At 43.3% G+C, this 19,515-nt stretch overlaps 1 protein-coding gene across 3 annotated transcripts in view; it reads right to left on the bottom strand.

Annotated features, from left to right (window-relative positions):
• AIDA (axin interactor, dorsalization associated) overlaps positions 1-19,454 on the bottom strand; it is a 29,339-nt gene extending 9,885 nt beyond the window's left edge. For all 3 annotated transcript variants that reach the window (XM_068404423.1, XM_068404431.1, XM_068404440.1), the window contains exons 1-6: positions 19,249-19,454; positions 15,489-15,558; positions 8,630-8,683; positions 6,418-6,472; positions 1,042-1,105; positions 67-173 (exon numbers count right to left, since the gene is read on the bottom strand). In XM_068404423.1, coding sequence (XP_068260524.1) covers positions 67-173; positions 1,042-1,105; positions 6,418-6,472; positions 8,630-8,683; positions 15,489-15,558; positions 19,249-19,358 — 460 coding nt within the window. In that variant the 5' untranslated portion in view covers positions 19,359-19,454. The remainder of the gene's footprint in view (positions 1-66; positions 174-1,041; positions 1,106-6,417; positions 6,473-8,629; positions 8,684-15,488; positions 15,559-19,248) is intronic.
• Positions 19,455-19,515: the final 61 nt, after the last annotated feature.

The following is a 19,515-nucleotide window of genomic DNA, read 5'->3' as shown; positions in this document are numbered from 1 at the left end:
GGGGCTTATCAGAGACAGAACTTACACACGCCACATAGGCTGGCATGGCAAGGCTAGTACCCCTACCTGGAACTCTAGCAGGAAAAGAGTCTGGAGACCCTGCTCCAGCTCCTCCTTCCTCATCTTCCTCCTCAAACTCCAAGTGTTCCTCTTCTCCAGGTGCTAAAATCTTCCTGTAAAACATGAGAAAGAAGAATAAAACCAAAGATCATTCATATCTGGCTTTCAACTCACAAGTCAGCATCTGAGTATAGAGCAGGGGCAATATGTTTTAATGTCATATAAATATAAGAAGTTAATACTTCTTATTAACTACTACCTGTACCTATAGACTCTGACAGAGGTTGCAGGAGCTCAGCCCAATAGAAAGCAGAGTCTAAAAACAAGAGGCAATACTGGCAACTTCAGAGAGATGTAGGGACGTACCAAGTCCTGATTTTACCAAAAGCATGGGCGTGATTTTTAGTGGTACCTTGTTGGTGTTCGCGAGAGGGCTCGGAGTAACTGCACGCAGACCAATATGATCATTAAGCAGATCTCGTTTATTTACGTATCTGAGGGTACATTTATACTATTCTATTTCTGTGCACGCTCCGTGTACGTGTCATCTCTGTTGGTTAGTAGGCTTTGTCCACGCGCCTCTATATTAGTTCTGATTGGCTTATGCTAAAAAGCTATATCTTGCAGCTGCAGCATTCTGTCTTATTTTTCAACTTCCCCATATCTTGTTTGTCTCATAGCCAAGGTCCTCAACTTCCCCATATCTTGTTGGTCTCATAGCCAAGGCCCTTGTTCTGTATTATGATTGGCTAGTTCATTACCACCCCATTACCACCCCCTGGACATGCCTGGACATAGCTCGTTCAGTACATGACCATTGTCCCGTGGGAACCCCACAGTACCTAGACAAACAGAATTCAAAAGTTCTTTCAGCAAGTAGGTGGCTCTAGAAATTCTAGTGTTTCAGACATACACCAGGTCCCAGGCTATGCTCCCTTTCAGACACATATCTGTACATGAAGTGACCCAGTTCTCTCTTACCTGAGTGGGACAGGCTGAACATCAAAGGGGAACTCCTTATTGTAAGTGAGGATATTCTTTAAGACTGCAGAGAGGGGAAAAAAAAAATAAGAATCCATATCCATAAACAAGCATTAATTGTACTACTTTGCACAGCTATGCCCATTCTCACAGCATCTTCACACACACAAGTAATAGCAATATTTAAAAAATAATCAGATCATACAAAAAACCCCACCCTTTTCTCATATTTTAACACCAGCACAGTCCTGATCAGAGCTAGATCACTATAACATTCAGACAGGCTAACTGCAACTCCAGTACATAATCACCACCACACTTACACAGACAGGGAAGACAAACATGTCAATAACCAAAAGCGTCATGAGAAAAAGCTACAGGCCCCCAGGTAATGGTAGCAATCTCTGGTGGCTATTGAAAGGAGGGTGATGCTGTCACTGGCATCAGCTCCAAACAAATTGAAGTCTCCAGAACTGACATGTTTAAGCACACATGTAGGCTGCACATTCAGACAGCCACCGTGGGAGTCCAAGCATGCTGGTAACACATAGCTTAAGTTGAGATTTCTTACTTCTTCGTGCATGTGTTTTGGGGGTTTTTTGGTTGTTGGTGATGGATTTTGTTTGTTTGTTTTTTTCTTTTTTTTTTCTGCCCTCAGATGTCTGGGCAGATTGGCAAAATTCAGAAGAGGTACAGTCCAACATTTGAGCATCAAGCCCCAGAGACACCAACTTACTCTCTCTAGCATTCGGTGGAGAATGGCTTTACCATTTGTATTGGAAACTTACTCAAGTTTTAGTAATCAAAACTTTAGCTGTTATTTCCAAAAGCATTTACAAGTAAAAGCAAAACTTCCAAAAGCATGTAAAAGAAATAAGCATTTCATGATGGCTAAAGGACCTAAAAATTTACAAGAGAACGCCTGCAGGGAAAAGCACTCTCTTACCAGACAATGAGTATCCCAGACTGGGTAGGGGGAGAGGAGGCAGAAAAACTGAGTCCTCTCACTGAGCCTCACTTTGCAATAAGCCCTCTCAGAGCACGTTTTGGAAATCTCCCCTTAGGACTACTGAATGAGAACAAAACTGTTTGAAAAACAATGTTAAGATTACACAAATACCCAGAGGTACTTAAATACCAGTTATGTTTAAGGAGCCACTGCCAGGCCCCTCTGCCTCTGCACACTACAGTTCTCCTGTAGTGTGAGAACTACAGCCAGTATAGTAGGAGAGCTTCCCTGCCTGTCTTCATATTCACATCACTCAGCATGGGCTCCATCATTAACTTACCAGACACCATCTGAATGCTACAATGAATAAAGAATCCCTCAGGGAAACTATAAAGAACCCAAAAAGTCTTTCCAGTCTTTGCTCTTTTTTTTTTTCTCCTGATTTCACCACCTGAGAGGTTAGGTACTGCCTGATTCCAGCTGAACACAATACATAAATACATAGAAAGATTTAAGTTGCCTTCAGTCAGAAATGTAACAGACAAAACCAATGCCAAGTCTCTCTCTCTCCAAAGACCTCTGCTCCGAGGGATCAGTAACGCAGATCTCAACATGGCAGCGAAGACTCACAGCCCCCTCCCAACAGAAAAGCAGCTGAGGTTCAGGAAAGAAGGGGATTTTTATCGCTCTTGGAATTCCCCAGCTCTTGGAGAGCTATATCATATCGGAGACAGAACATGAAACTGCCCCAGGCAGAAAAATCTCACTCAGTAAAGTGTAATCTCTTACAGGTCATAGGCACATTATACAGAAGTAATAGAAATGACAGTAGTTCTCCTCCCATCTTCCAAAGGTTGGTGAGCACCAGATTCCTCTCTCTTCCCAGCAGTTTCTACTACTACATGAATGAACATCCCCCCCCAAAAAACCCTAACACTTCATCTCAGCCATCACTAGAGGGCACAAAATACTCCACTGATACGAGCACAGGAAAAAGGCAAACAGTTTTAGAAAGCCTCAAATCTTGATGCTGCCTGGAAGCAGAGCTGAGCATACACCCTCCTGCCACAGAGCTGCAGCCACGCACACGGGCCTTGGTACCAGACCTGCCCACCAGAGCACGCTGCTTTCAGGCATCCTGGGGCTGTTGGTAACAAAGGCGATGCTGAATGTTTAGCTCAGAAACACTTCTGGAAACACCATCCAGAATCTCTTGCCTTTTGCAGCAGAAAGATGTGGATCAAGTTTTTAAAAGGCCTTCAACTCTGTCTCATCACCAATAGCAAAGAATTTTCCAAAGCTGTAATACGGGGATTTACTAAAGTGCCCCTTTAAACAACATCAGGATAAGGGGGGGATCTGCAGCACTCAGCCTGGTGAAATACTTATTCAAAGTCACTCAAAAAAGCAAACCAATAAAACAGCAATGCAACAATTATCCTTCAAGGGAAAGAAAAATCCTCTTTACACCTATCACAAGTGCGAGTTTCCGTTGATTTAAACAAAAATAACCAGATCACAGAAAAAAACTTTAGGTTATAATGGACAGAAATCTTCCTTGCAACATTGCATAAGACACCCAAGATTTAAAAGGTTAGTTTGGGTTTTTGAGGGTTTTTTTTGGTTGGTTGGTTTGGGGTGGGAGTGGTTGCTTTGTTTGGTTTGTTGTTGTTTTTTGTTTTGTTTTTTTAAAAAAAAAACCACACATTGCCTCTGGGAAAAAAAGCACTTCCCCTCTGTAATGCTGCTGCTGAGAACACGATTTGCAGAAAGTTCTCCACGTGAATACTGTTCTGCAGGCTCACGTGCAGAAGCTGGCTTTTCTTTTATGACATTGGACAAAATCACATTGATTTTATCAGCAGTTGGCTGTCTCCTGAAAGGTTTCAAAAGAAATTATCAACATGAGCAATAAGACCAGTAGGCACTAACTTGGTAAAGACCACTGTCCAGTTAGATTTTTAGTGACAGCCTATGATACCTGTACTGATTTTTTTTTAATAGACAACACAAAATAATTCAGGTATCAGGCTCCTCAGCACAACCCAGTATCTACTTCTCTTATAATACATATAGACTGAGTTTGAAACTAGTCACTAGTTTGAAACTATCACACATGAACACAGGCACACGGGATGTCCCAGCCTATCCATTTGTAATGTATACCATAACACTGGTATAAGCTTTCAAAAGAAAAGGATTTGTGAGATCCAGTGTGTTAGCAATGATTCCACACAGTGTAGACTCAAAAGAACTATTTGTATGTACGGACCCTCCTGTAGCATTATTCTAGCACAAAAGATTCAGTGACAAATCCTATAAACAAACAAAACTAGCCAACTGCTTCACTTTTCAAGCAGCGTGAAATGCAAACTTAAGTAGGAAAAGTTAGAACTTGACAACACAAGGGGGGGAAAAAATAAGTTCAATCTAAGGACCTTGGTTGTTATAACAACACCTAAACCAAATTTCTCAGCCATTTTGACAGCTTCAGGCACAAAAGTAATTAAAACAAGCCAAACTGTGTGAATAGCTGTTTTCATTCCACCCTAACAGAACGGCTTGAGCTCAAATTCTTTTTTTAGCTTTTTCTGGTGGAACGCAAGAGAAAATTGACAACGCACAAATTAAAACACTCCACAGTGTATTTTATGACATTGCTGGTGTTGGTCTGATTAAGATTTACTCTATTCAAGATACACTTAAAAACCACAAAACAAAGGCACAATTCAGAGAGAAAGAGGCCAGAACAATCCAAGTCAGACAGCAGCATTAAGAACACCAATGTTCATTTGTTGTCATAGAAGCACCTGTTCTCCTCCAAGGAAAATAACTCAGCGTCTTTGAAAACTGATGGCCACTCTTCCTCAGTTTTAATATAGTTTCTTGTTGTATGAGGCGTGGGCTGAATGCACTTCACACTGTTGAACAGGTTTTTTGACAACTAAAAATCAATTCTCTGATGGAGGGCAAGATAAACAACAGGACTCTTGCACCGTAATTGAAACGTTGATTTTTAAGAAAAGGAGGCATTTCAAGGGAAGCCTTATGTCTGTTGGCAGCCTCTAAATTCTGACTAAACTCTTCAATAGTCACTACTTTTGATTTGCAGAACAGTTTCATCAATTAAAACATGATTCCTCTCCCCCTTCCATCATTCGGTCACTCACAGGGCATTTGCACAATGGAGTCTAAAATTCCCAGTCATTAAATGATTACAACATTTTAAATATTTTGTAAACAGAGAGCAGGAGTAGCTATGCAAAATAATCGCAAATCAGAGGATGCAGAGGCCAGACATGTAGTATGTAGATTGAGAAAGACCTAATACTTCCAACATATAGTTAAACCCTTTCCTAACTTACGGTCTTCACAGACCTAGCAGTCTTGTAATGTATCTTCATTTTCCATTTTCAGGGAACAGTTTAAAAGCATTTGGACTCTATGTTTTGGTAGAGACATTAGGAACATCAATTCAATGTCCTGCTTCTTGACAAGTTTCCCTGTAGGATCCTGTGCCAGTTTCTTAGAGAATGGGAGTGCAGAGAAGCTCAGCTTATTCATGAAGCAGAAACACTTGCCTGCCCATCATGTTTATCCCCAACATCGTCCTTAATGATACAATTGTGACAGCAGCAAAATAAAACCAGCTTTTGCCAGCATGAAAGAAGGTCTTCCGCATCTCCTGTTCTCCAAGAATAGCAGAAACATTAGCATTCAGGATAATATTGCTTAGATGTGCAAGCTCTGATCATAAGGATGCTTTGAGAATAAAGCAGCCAGTGTTACGGGAAGGAAAATCTAGCAAATAAATAGATACTTCCTACATGAAAAAGTTATTTCTAGATTCACATACCAAGAACTGACACAGGTTCATTTGGGGAAAAACAACATCACACAAAACCCTTCAAAGACTGACTCACATCCTCGCTTTGACTCTTAACTTCGTTAGTCTGGTAGCATTACGGTGGTAGGTGACAGGTGACTGGCTACCATGATGACAAGTTAAATATTTTCAGAAGAAAAAATAAATTTCATGCTGCAAGGAGGAAGACCACAAAGTGTTGAAATTCAGTTCAAATAAGAAACATGCAGGTAAATTTTCCAGCTGATTATATACTGTACTACTGATAGCTTAAATTACTATTTTGTACAAAAATTAGCAGCACCCAAAGAATTACCTATTTGAGAATAAAGATGAACACATTATCCAAAATATTAGGACTACTATACTTTGAAGTTATCCATACTACATTCCTTAATATGCATCAGGTTTTGTCTATGTGGTAACAGATATTTGGAAGAACCACCTAAAACCACCCTTATTGTGTCAAACCACATTGTGGTCAGTCAGTATACATGCTGCTGTCATATTTTCCACTGTAATTGTAAATGTCACTCACTTAAAATACAAAGATACTACTTACTTGGTTCCAACTTCTTCAGATCCTCAAGCTTAAATTCATCCTGTGATTGGGTGGACTAGGATATTACAAAGAAAGAGTTAGAACTTAGTGTGGACCTTCCCCTCAGACTGAGCTACCGTATCTTAGAATAAGCATGCAAGGTGCTTCCTTTGTTCAAGTGTACCAAGTTACTTCAAAGCTACGTCCTAAAGAAACCCCAAACAAAACATCCCCAACAGAGGCTAGGTTCAGAGGTGAGGCAGAAAGTTCATTACTTCTTATTTATTGAGAACAAACATCCCATGTTCCAAGATTTAATGCAAGATAAATATTTTTAAAGCAACTAGTTGGTCTTTCATACTCACTACACACAGGAACATTAAGACAGAGGAACTCATTTTAATTCTTCCCTAATCAAGTTGTTCTGAAGCAAGATCAGCTGTAAGACTGCACTGCAAAGTGATGCTCCAACAGGAGCATTCACAGTTCAAGACACACGTCCAACATTGTAATACCAGCAGAAATTACAGCATACAGGATGAGCTTGACAAAACACTCAGCTAAGAGCTCACTGCAAATGGAAGAGGGATTCCCATCTCGACTTTCCCCAACTCTGATGATGCAGTTTCCTCATCTGGCTGTAGCACATCTGCCTCTCTTACTAAATCAACAGAAAAGTTTTTAATTTTTTATTCTGAGGTAGTTCACTGACAGTTTTGCAAGCTGAGCTAGCCTATTCTGAGATGGCAACTGGCAGAGCTGGCATAAGAAAAGTGGTACAAATAAGAAGATTGACACTGGATATCCTCTTTTAGGCAGAGGATCAGGTCTTACCTATTGTGCCATTGCACCCTTGGCGTCTCTTAAGATTACCTATTATTTTCAATGTTTCTTTAAGGCCTGACAGGTTTTTTTTTCTCTTGATTTTGCCCAAGTGTCAACAGGAACCTTCTGCAAGACTACAGGACAGTAAAACAGCTATACCCATACTGTTAGAAGAATGGGAAAAGATGACCACACTCTTTAACTGCTTTCATCTCTGCTAAGAAAACATAACAAAACTGCAGCAAACGAAACACTCCCCAAAGTGAAGCAGATGAGAAGTTCTAGTACCCTTACAAGAGGTTATAAAATCCTTGAATTACTGCTGAGGAACCAACAGCAAGGACGGCTGTTCTTGCAAGAATCTCTTCAGTTTGGCAGGTTGTGACACTGCTGCATCTTCTGCTGTTGCTCTGAGACGTGACCTGACCCACAAAGCTGTCCCACAGTGGAGCATGCCTGCCCTCATCACAAAGTCACAGTGACGCAGAACAAGCGCAATACTGTTCCAACATCTCAGGTTAGAACAAAATAGAAAGACAGACAGAGCTAACCAAATAATTCTTCAAACGCTGCACAGCCTCAAGACTGGTCAACCCCCACCTCATTAGCCCAACTCCAGCATGCTGCCTAAATTGTCACTTCATCCCAGCCTCTTGGACAACTGAAGGCAGCACAATGGAGCTGCTGCACCTTGTACAGCAACATGAAGTACTCATGAGCGCTGTGAGTAACGACGCAAAATTTGCCTGTCACCACTCTTTGTTGGTAAAAAGGTAATCCAGTAACCCAAACTTTGTTTCAGTTGATTCATCCTTCCCCCATACACACTCTTTTGGAAATTTCTCTCACTTCCCTTTTGTTTTGGGGATAAGATTGTGCTGAGAGAAAAAAACTCACTTCCATGACATCTACCTTCAGTCCAGAAAAAAATCCAAAGAGTAGCTTCTAAATCATTATTTTCACACACTTGCCTACAGCACTGCCAGTTTTCATGATGGCTGCAAAGTAATTTTTATTCCACATACACATTCTTCTTCATGCTCTAATATGATTTGTGAAGCAGCTGAATTAGCGCAAGGGTAACTCCAGGGACCTTTTCACCCTTGCACACAGGTTAGGAAGACAAACTCATCAGTTCTGAAGGAGGAAAATGAGACAAATAACCAAAGACAACCTGCAGTTAAATTCTTGTACAAACCCTAATACATGCTCATATAAGCACTTAAAGGTTTTTAAGGCAGCCACCTGGGGCATCATGTTGACAACCTGAGAAGTTCAAGTGTTCAAGGGTTTGTTCCCGAGTGTCTTCAGAAGTTTTGGCTGTGACTGAAGATGCTAAACTAGGTTTAAAAAGCTCTGCAGTTACCTATCACTAAAGTATGAAGTCACATAGGAAAAAGAGCTATACCTGTAAAGCTGCACTTCTCAGTTCCAAGCATGTTGCAATTTTAGCTATGGTTTTCTGAAAGGAAAAGAAACCACAAAATTTAGTACTGAAACTGTATTCTTCCATATTCACATTTTTTAAAAATATAAACAATTGCTTTTTCTTGCAAAGATTTCAGATCTATTATTCAATACCAGATCATTCAGCATCAAAAGCTTTTTTAAACAGAAACAAGGTTTTCTGAAAGCACAATAAATGAAACAGACATCTGCCACTTAACTCCCCTCCCACAGCTCATCAACACAGATGGGGGTCATTCACTCAGCACAAACTGTAATAATGCCTACCACATCATAAACTGTTCATAAACTCTACTGCTTTGAAGTGATAGGGGAGAGAAAGAAAAAAAAACACCCCAAACCAACCAGTATATTACCTTCTGAGAACTTGAGTGGTTTGTTCTAATTTGCCCTTTTCGGAACCATGCCCACAGTTCCTCTGTCGGGCTTACAATCTCAGCAGACCAAGCTCAGCCCTCCTCAGAAGTTACAGAAGCCCAGTATCTTAGCACTGAAAAAACAGTCTGCTTTTGTGGGTTTTGGTGGGAGAGAAAGTATAAAGGGGGATTATTTCTCTAACTCTCTTTTTTTGTAATTTTAAGACATTTAAACTCCAAGTGAAGCATGAAATAGATAGATTCAAACTTGTCAGCTATCTAAAATATTCCTGAGCAGAATTGTGAAGTAATATATCATTTTTATTTAAAAATGTAGAAGAGAGGGAAGGCCTTCAAAATAGCCCATTACTCGCAGTCTTACTTTGAAGACAGTGCTGCTTAAGCTTTTATGTCTCACAAAGTAAGAGGCTCCAGCAACAGTCACATTTGTTTCTATTACTACCAGCTGAAAGAAATCAAGAGGAATTCAGACTTCTGTAACTGACATCAAGCGGACACAACTGCACAGTGTATTCTACCTTGCTTGACCATGACAAGTTTATTCATTAACTAAAACATTTTAGTGAAGAAAAACTAAATCTATCTGCAGAGATAAGGGCCAAATATAATTCAAAATTATATTATATGCTCTGTGAAACATTTATAGGGCAAGAAAAATAGCAACAATGAAGCTACAAAGAAAAGTAGGTTATTTTCAACATAAGATTCCCCCTCAGAAGGAAGATAAAAGTTGAAATATGCACCTGTAACTCATTCTCTCCTTTTAAACCAGGCAGTATAAAACCAGCTCCCCCCAAGCTGGATGCAAGGGGAGGAAAAGATTTCCTAAAGCACAACTCTAGCATCAAAGAGCTTCAAGAGTATGGGCATCTGGCAAGTTAGGAGGTATCAGTCAAAAGCCAAAACATCCCTTTAAAGGAGGGTTATATTTTAGGGCTCCAAAAAGTTTGTAGCAGCAGATAAAAACTGGGTGTGATTTCACAGCTCCCTTCCCCAGTCATCTGCCTTGACTCTCCTGCAGTCAGAACTGCTTCTCAGTCAGCTCCTGAGCCACCACTAGTTTCAATAGCCTGGGCTAAAAGCTAAGTGGCTCCAGTTTCAGTTCACCTTACGCCACACTGAAAGCTGAAAGAGTTCAGGAACTGAATCATAAGCAGATCAAACATCAATACCTCAAGGGCAGAGCCAACAGCTGGAGTGTGTAAAAGCCTCAGATACCTGATTTTAATCTGCCACCACAGGCTCACCAAAGCTTTCAAAGCCGTTTCCCCCCAGCTGGTACCCCCTCTCGTCTTAAACACACTGTTACAACATGGCATTAGCCCAGACTTTACAGACTCACAGTTTATATTACTGTCCCTAGTATGGAGGCCTTATAAAAAAATCCAGTTCTTTTAAGCACCTTCCAGGAAAGTGGCAAGTGATGTGTATTAGCACAGGACACACACTGGTCTCTCCTCTGCCTAGGATGCAGCATGTGCAGCGGTGTGCTGTTTGGGAATTTTAATGTAGAGCAACATAGACCGTATGCTCGCATGCAACATGGCAGAGTAAAAATATCACAGCTCCATTTCTGTGGAGGTTCATTTTGTAGTCTAGGTTCAGCCAACAAACTTCTACCTCCCCAGAATAAATTCTGCTACATAACAGAGATCCATAGCTGGATCTCCAGCATAGCTTGGAAAAACACAGAATTTTTAAGAAGAAAGGAGTACGTAGAGTCCTGGCTTCATTTTGATATCTTCAGACCCACACTCCACACATGGGTGTTGTGGATTTACATGTACCTTCAAGCTGGATGGGAGGACACCAAGTAATACTACAGAAGCAGATTCTCAGTCCCTAGGGTGAGAATGCACTACATCCATCTAATCAGCTGCAGTGTAACAACAGGAATTCCTTTTTATATTTGAGAACATCTGGAAAGATACATTTGCAAAGGTAGAATCTTAAAGAGGAAGGTGTGAAGTAATGGGTAAAAGAAAGGAATCCAGAGCTTCCCTAGGGAAGGGAGGGGAAATCTCTGAGGTTTGACTACAGCTCTAACCTTTGCAAAAACACAGCTGTTCCAATGGCTGGGGTGTTGACTGCTGAGCAAAGAACGTGCCCATTCTGTGGTAAATCAAAACCCCTCCAACTGCACCACAGAAAGAGGGCTACGAGTTCACAGGGTGCCAGCGCACAGTTGTCACACCCCACCACAGAATCAGAAGATGTAAACAGATTTGCACATGGCTCTTCCCCTCCCTGTCTCACGTGCAGAGCATTAAGCCCACACCATAAACGAGGTCTCAAGAAGCACTGCTCAACCTCTGTCTCCTTTGTCAATTCACAAGTAAGCTCAGCAACACCCCTGTTCCAAATCCCCTTGCAGATTCGTAACTGTGTATTCTTAAAACTGCCTGAACTAGGTACCACCTAACAGGACAAACAGCAACACAAAATGCGTGTCCTCTGGCTCCTGGGGGCTGAAGGGCAATAATGGCTCCAGAAACAGATTAATTGAAGAGAGTTTGGGAGTCTCAAAATAGTAAAGAATAGGTTTTATATGGAATCTATTGAAATATGGCAAGCTCCCAGCAGGCATTATTCATAACTATTTTTTTAAGGGACCACACCCAACCCAAAAGTTAAAAATGCAGCTAAAAACTGCTATCATTTTCAGCTGCAGCTATCCCATGCAAAGGCTCCTTTTTTTCAGCAGGGAAAACATTCTGCATCTCATTAGAAAGACTGAAGCCATAATTAACTTTCCTAGTTTAAAATAATTAAGATTCAGTTTTATGTAAATGCGTGATTAGAAAGGGAAAAAGCCAGCTGATCTTGTAGTCAATGTTTCTTCAGTGCAGTTGTGTGAGTAATGACTGTGCTAACTGTAATGCAGTTGAAGATGTTTGCATAAATACAGAGCCAGAGCACAGTTTGGCTTTAAAGAGAGATCTAGGCTGTTAGGAGACCAGTAGTTTAATGAATCATGCTAAGACTGTTCAACAATGCTCTTATTTTAGTAAGTTGCTATCGCATAAAAAAAAAAAGCATGATTTTCTAATAGTGCAGAAAACTCAGCCTAGCACAAATAGTTACACCAGAAGCAACAACTGTGGTTAGAAGAGGGCTTTAAAGGTCAAATTTATTGCATAGAGAACAGGGTGAGAGTAACTATGGCTGGAGGCAAGCTGACAACCATGGCTAAACCTAACTGGAACAATTCCTGTAGCAAAACACAGTGAATGAAAATGGGATTTTTAGACAATGAAAGTAAAATAAAGAACAATAGGATGCAGATGTTAAGACTGAGGTAAAGCCACCAGTAACCGTATCTGTTAATATTCCATACACGCAGCTTCTAGCTGATGAAATTGTTGCACAGCCTCCTTAAGGCTGTTGCAGGATAACTGGATTTAAGCACAATGATTTGTTGTTTACAGTAGTTACCTGCAGAGAAATTCTTCAACAGAATTCTCAATCATTAATGATTATTCTAGCACTGTCAATTATCCAAGTCAAGACAGAGCCTTCCCTAAGGACTAAAACTCCAGAATTATGCCCAGCAGTAGATGTAAGACGACAACCCCCTAGAAGCTGAAAATCCAGGAATGAGCAGCAAATTCTGGAGACTAGTGTGCTCTGTCAAGGGAAGTAGCATACAGTGTTTCAAAAAAGACCTTCAGATCAATAGCAAAAAGGCAAGATATGAATATTTAGAAGTCTGAATTGTTACCACAAACAATACATTTATATAAGACAAATGATAACTGGCTCACATTATGCCTATGAAAGAAATTGGTGGTCTCTGTCACGTGTTGTTGGATTAACACATTGTATGATTACATTAGCAAGTAACACACCATCAATTATGGTGTGGCCATATCTGCACTGTAACACCTGTGATGCATGAAATAAACCCAAACATGGTAAAAGTTTATACAGAGAGATGGGGCTGAGGATTTGAACGTAGCCTTGTCCTTTCCTTGTAGCTGTAAAGCTAGTAGTTTTCCCTCGGTACAGAGGAACCACTGCTGAAATTCATCTTCCCCACAGAGTAAGAAACAGTGACAGCCTCACAGTAATTCTCAGCAGTATGTACGGTCCTTTGGAAAACAGCTAACTGTAAATCTACACAAAGACTGGAACGAGGGTAGATCAAGCAACCGGAAATCATAATTAGCTTCACAGCCTTGCCATCTCCAGTCTATGAAATTCTGTGCACAGCCTTGGCCAGTAATATCAGATAAGCAAACCCTGAAGTTTACACACTGTTCCACATTCAGAAAATTAAGAGGTGGCTCATATATGACACACAGAACCTCAGAAAGACAAGATATTAGGGAAAGAGACTTTCTGGAACCAGGAGGAAATAGCATGCTGGTGGATGCATTGGCAGGAACTGAGTTGAGCAAAAGTAGCTGGTTTTGGTATGTAGATTTTTTTGAAGGGTGGCGAGAGAGAAGATACACTTCTGTTTAACCAAACTGCTTGAAAACCCAGAAGCACGCTAAACTCTACTCCAGCAAACCAAGAGAATGATACTAGTGATGACAGTAATTGGTCGTGATCACTAGATTATACTGGCTGAGCTCCTGCAGAAATAGGGAAGACCAGAACAGCGAGGACCTTAACATCAGACTAAAAGATTTGGCTGTATAGAGTTTTAAGTGCTTCTTTCAAAGTAACAGCAAGACTCTTATTTTTGTTGTGACTAGCATTCCTCATGGTAGAGGAGGGAAAGGGAATGTTCTCTCAACAAACTGTCAGGGAATTCGGCTGTCTATGTGGCTAATGAAATAGCCACCACCATTTGATAACTGGGCTCAAAGTTTCAGTGCACCAGCCCCTGACTGATCTTAAAAAAAAAAAGCCAGCGATATAAATGTTAACCTCTTTTGTAGGTTATATCAGCTTTAGAAACAGGTATCACTCTGCAATGATTCAAAACAGCCACTCTTTATTTTTTCTTTTCAGAAGACTGTCGCCTTAAGACATGATCGCAGTTGCGCATCTAACATCTGAGGTCAGTTATCTCTGCTTCCTGAGCCCCCCAGGCCTTCCCTCATGGCTGACTTCACTCTCTTCCACCATCTGGTCCAAAGTCCTTTCCACAAGATTCAGGGAACATCTGGAAGCAAAGCCCCGTGTGGTTCTGTTTCCCATACTCACAGGAGATGATGCCTCCAGAAGTGAGACTAACAGCTTCGCCTTCATGAAGTAACCATATTTTCAAAAGTATCCAGAGGGGAAACACACAGTAAAGATGACTATAGCTGAGAATGACAGAGAAAGCTACCAGCAAGGGATAGAGAGCAGAAGCAATCAGAGAGTAAACAGCTGCCCAACATTAACAAGGCTCCCAAGCCTTCAGGTCAGGAAAGGTGGACCCAATCCTTCTCCAAGATTATGACTCAGTTCAAGATGAGAGTGAGCCTTATCATCTTCTTTGCAAAAGGTAAACAGAACATGGAAGACCGGCCCTTTGCTTTTCTTACTGGTGCATGTCAAGGAAATAGTTACATAGAGTCTGACCGTGGTTTGTAAAGGTGTATTTCTTTGTAATGAGTTTCTTTAAACACATGAAGTTCATCTCAGATTTCTGTAGTCAGGACCTGTTTTCAGGACCAGCAGTTCCAAACACAGATCCCATTACTCCAGCACCCTATTACCATAGGTGGGATTCTGAGCTAGCAAATGTCAATCTTCAGGCAATGCCATTGCTCAAACAAGTGATCTTATGACTTGGAAATGTGGAAATACAGGGGTTCTCTAATTTAGTATCCCTAACAAAAAACATGCCTTTAAACAAGACTTGAAAATTTAGCAAGACCTCATATCCCAAAAGATTTTATTTTGCTGAAAATGCTTGAGTATGTGAGACCTCAGCTTACATTTTCCTCTTAAATCCTGTCACGGAATTGCATGAATATGATGCTGAGACAAGAAACAGCCTTTTCAACTGAGGGGAGAGAGGAAGGAGTAAAGTAATTTCAATATTTTGAAAGACTGTAAACAAATAACGTTCTAAGAGACTAGTAGGGAGTATTCTACCAGGACCCTTCCCCGTCAGGTGTTACACGTTAAGCTAACATTCTCCTCACACTCCCTCAATGTCTGCAGTTCAAGACATTTTGCATTCAGACTTCACAACACAAATTGTCCTAAAGTTGTATAAGCAAGTTATCAAAAGGTCACCCAAGAAAAGAAACACACAGATTATGAAGGACTCTGGCCAGCATGCATGACATTCAATATTACACAGCAGAGCATCTGTCACATCCAACGACAGCAACTTTTTTAGCCATGCTGGGCTCTGTGTATATCAAGGGAGTTAAAAAGGTCTCATAAGGCCCTGGTCTGTGAGATACAAAGAACCATAATACACATCAACATCTACAAGTCAAGGTCCTTGACTGAGCAAACAGCAATACTCACTTTTTGATCTTCTGTGAATTCTGAGTTGTTGTGCTGAGACTGAGCCTCTTTTTGTAGATGCCTTGCTAATCTGAATGGGGAGGAAAGAAAATTGTAGAGTGGGAACACAACACAGAAACACACACACCCCGCAGTCTCCAGAAAATGTGTCAGCCAAAGGGTCCACAGACTGCTGCTCCAAATAGTTTTCGGGTTTGTTTGGTTTTTTTAAACAAAGATTTCTATGACCATGGTAGGCCATCCTTAAAAAAACCCAGAAGATGGACAAGGTATGCAACTACATTAGGCAGGAAAGACTACGCATATAACGTATCATGAAGGGAAAACAGGTAAGAAGGTCCTTGTAGCCAACAGCCCCTTTTTTAAGCGCTGACCTTTTACCTCTCCCCATCCCCTTATTTTATAACAAACCATATCCCCATGAAGACCCACTGTGGTACAAGCCCACATGCATTTCACGGGGAGAGTTTGAGGCAGGCCGGATTGCCAGGAGGCGCGGGTGCAGGCACCCTAGGCGATGGCCGCACGCCCTCCCGGCGCTGGAAGCCAGGCGCAGGGCGGCTTGGCCCAGGCTGCCGGGGTGTATCAGCTCACATTTGTGCCTGTCAGCATCTCATGCGGAGCAGAGACCCCACCCCGTGTCACCACGGAGACAGGAGTACCAAGGGGTTTGGAAAGGAGCAGTAAGCAAACAGCTTGAGAAAGCGAAAGGAAGCTGGAGAGGGAAGCTATGGGAAGAGTTACAGTTTCCGTCCGGGGAGGAAGGAGAACATTAAACAAGCAAAAAACCTCTGGGCAATTGTTGCCTTCTCTGTAAATATTTTTTTTTAAGAAAAGCAGAATGGGAGGGGGGACACGGGGTTGAGGGGAAACCCAGGGACAGCAGCAGCAGTACTCGGGGCATCACAATACACTTCCGTCTGGAGCCTCACAAGTTTGCATTGTTAAAGGGATGCAGCTTCTCGCCTCCATTGCAGTGGGCATTAGCCTGGGGGGGGGGGGGGGGGGGGGGGGGGGGGTGTTGGGTGTTAAAATACATACACCAAAACAGGTTACTGCCAAAGCCTTTGTCAGAACTCAGTTCTTTCTTTGCTTCTCCTAATATTAAGCTCTATTAAAAAGACACAAGGATTGAGGTCACTGTAGTTTTTAACTAGCACCAATGAGAACACAACCAGGCAGGACAAGCACAACTCAGTGGTGTTGTCCCCCTTCCTAAATGGGAAAAGATAGTGGCTGAGAAAAGACAAAAAGCACAAACATGCTTGAACTCAAATGTACGCTCATCCCTATCGCCCCACCGATACGAGACACAGGAAATATAGAAAGGGCATCTAAAAGTAGTGATTTAAGAAAACATATCACCATAGCAGCAACATGCCACCCACAACAGGCAGCATCACAGTATTAACATTTCTGCAAGCATCAGTAACACAACCCTCTTTCCATTTGTCACTAATACAAAAAAACCCACCCTAATCCAAATAAATGCATCTGGCATCCCACTTGAAGCTTGTTCAAAGTTGGATCAGACCAAGTTCCACAGACTGAGACATTCAAGAGGGAAGGTATGCTGATAGCTTGGAGGGCTCCTGTGTGAGTAAGCACCTGAACGAACAAGGGCCAAGCTTTGCACCAAGCTTCCTGCACTTCCATGAGTAACATAAAGACCTGAGCAGATGTAGGTCCCCTGGACACAGGAGGCAAATAATTGCGTTTTACATCAGCAGCCATTAAATCCATGGACTGAACTAACTCCGATTTGGGAAAATCTTTCTCAGTGTCCGCAAGCTCACCGTAACCAGCTTCTCCCCAGCCTCCCTGTGTTGATCAGTACAGACTTTGCCAACATTAACAGCACTGGCCAACTGCAGCAACACACTTGTTCGTCCCATCTCAGGTTGCCATTTGAGAAGGCAACAGCATAAAGCCCTGCTGTCACGTCTCTCCAGAGCTACAGGTAGGTGTCTCACCCTGTGCTTCTTATTTGCAGCTTCTACCCTATAGATTGAAATAGTTATTAATTTAATCTTGTATCTACAAGAAGCAGATATGCACGCTGAAAAGGTTCTGCTCCTCCCTAGGAAGTACCTCCCTGTAATCCTTTGATCTTCTCTCCCCTTTCTTCTCCCTCCTGGAACCGGAGTTCATCTACTGACAACTACTCTATTCAGTAGAAACTCACTGACAAGGCTTGCAAGAGCAGCTTACAATACTACTACCCAAGAGGAGCTTCCTTAGAAAGACATCACACTGCTCCCAAGTCAGAATAAAGCAAGGGCACAGAGATCACCTCAGTTCTCCTCAGACACAAGTGATGCTGGGAGGAAGGGAACAAAAGTTATACTTTGACTCTCAAACTGGACTGTCTGCAAACATTCTTCAAGGAAGCAAGCTCAGAACGAGAAGCCTGAAGACTTTTCATTCTGAAGAAATGTCATTACATGAAAGTGACTTGCTGAGACTGCGAAGACGGTTTAAAGCATTAGGATCCTACTGGACTCCTCCTCTATGTCCACATAAGGGCAGTTATTAAAAACATCTTCTTTTACTTTCTGATGATTGTTTTTTTTCTTCTGAGATACAGATCTGGAAGAGAACTTCTTTTCACCCCTGTGCCAAGGTTTGTAGTAAGAGCTTGCCCTGCTCTAAAGACCATCAGCAAACTGCAAATAACTGAACTTGCATCATCCTGTCTGGTGAGTGAATGAAGTGATGAGATTATAGCATCTCATGACTATGCTGTACCCAGCCAGCAGTCTAGTTACTCTGAATGGCAACTGAACTAGTAGCCAGTGTGGTTACAGCCCATAACTTGAACAGTCCTGAACAGTGCTAGAAGATCTCTCTGAGAGTATCTCTTCAGCTGACTTTCTCTTGGGGAACAAGTGCCAACACTGGACTCCTTCCAGAAAATTCACCATAAGAAACTTAGCCTGCAATACTCAGATCACAAGGGAATATGTTTCATCTTCATGGCAAACAGAGTAGGAGAGCATTTGACTAAAGCTACCAAGTGTGTTTCTAAGGATACCTTCAACAGTGCCCTACAGTGCCAATACTCCTCCAATACCAAACGATTCATGGACCATGCGGTGCCACCCAGTGCAAGCCAGTCTAACTGGGGCCGCCAGGTTCTCCACTCTCCCACCCTGGTTTCATCAGGGGTGAAACACACAAGCCTGCGACATGTGTTTTCACCCTGATGGGTTGTCTGGGGGGTTCTGGCTAAGGCTGATGCTTCTGCAGCCCATTTGCCTCATCTGGGTCCCCCCTTCCCCACATCGACCCGGGGGACAGGGTGATGGGATGGGGTACCCCGGGACACCGCTACTCATCGCCATGAGGCTCCACCAGCCAGCCGCCTCCTCGGCCCACGCCCGGGGGGCCCCGCGGCTCCACACCAGCCGGCTGCCGGCCCCCACCTCGCCCCCCGGCCAGGGGGCCGCTCGGCCGAGCACCCGCCACCGACCGGCGGTCTCGGCGGGGAGGCTCCCGGCAGCTTCGGGCGACCCCCTCGCCCCGCCCCGCCTCGCCTCAGGGGACGCCCCGACCCACGGCCCCACGCGTTATATAACGGCAGGGGACCCGCCGGCCGGGCCTGAGGGGTGAGGGGGGCCGCGGCCTAGGCCCGGCAGGGGCCCCCCCTGCCCCGCCCCGGGGCCGCTCCCCACCCCCCCGGCCCCTCCTCGCACGGGGCTCTAGGGCCGTGCCGGGGACCGGCGGGGCAGCGGCGGGAGCCGCCCGCCCCCGCACTCACATCTGGTACTCGTCGATCGCCTCCACCAGCTGCCCCCAGGAGTCGAAGTCGGTGCCCTTCCTGAAGCTGGCGCCCCAGCGCTGCAGGAGGCTCCGGGCCGCCTCCGACATAGCCCCAGCACTAGGGCACCATGCTCACCCCGGGCCGGGGCACCGCGCCGGGCAGCCGCTCCCGCCAGCTCCGCGCCCGCCGCCGCCGGCCCAGCCCTGCCCAGCCGCCGCGACAACCAAACGCGGCGAGCGCCTCCCGCCAGCGCCGCCCAGCGAG

Source organism: Nyctibius grandis, chromosome 1 (assembly GCF_013368605.1).
Source record: "Nyctibius grandis isolate bNycGra1 chromosome 1, bNycGra1.pri, whole genome shotgun sequence".
Classification (NCBI taxonomy): Eukaryota; Metazoa; Chordata; class Aves; order Nyctibiiformes; family Nyctibiidae; genus Nyctibius; species Nyctibius grandis.
Note: the sequence above shows the minus strand (reverse complement) of the source record. Positions and strands in the feature narration are given on the sequence as shown.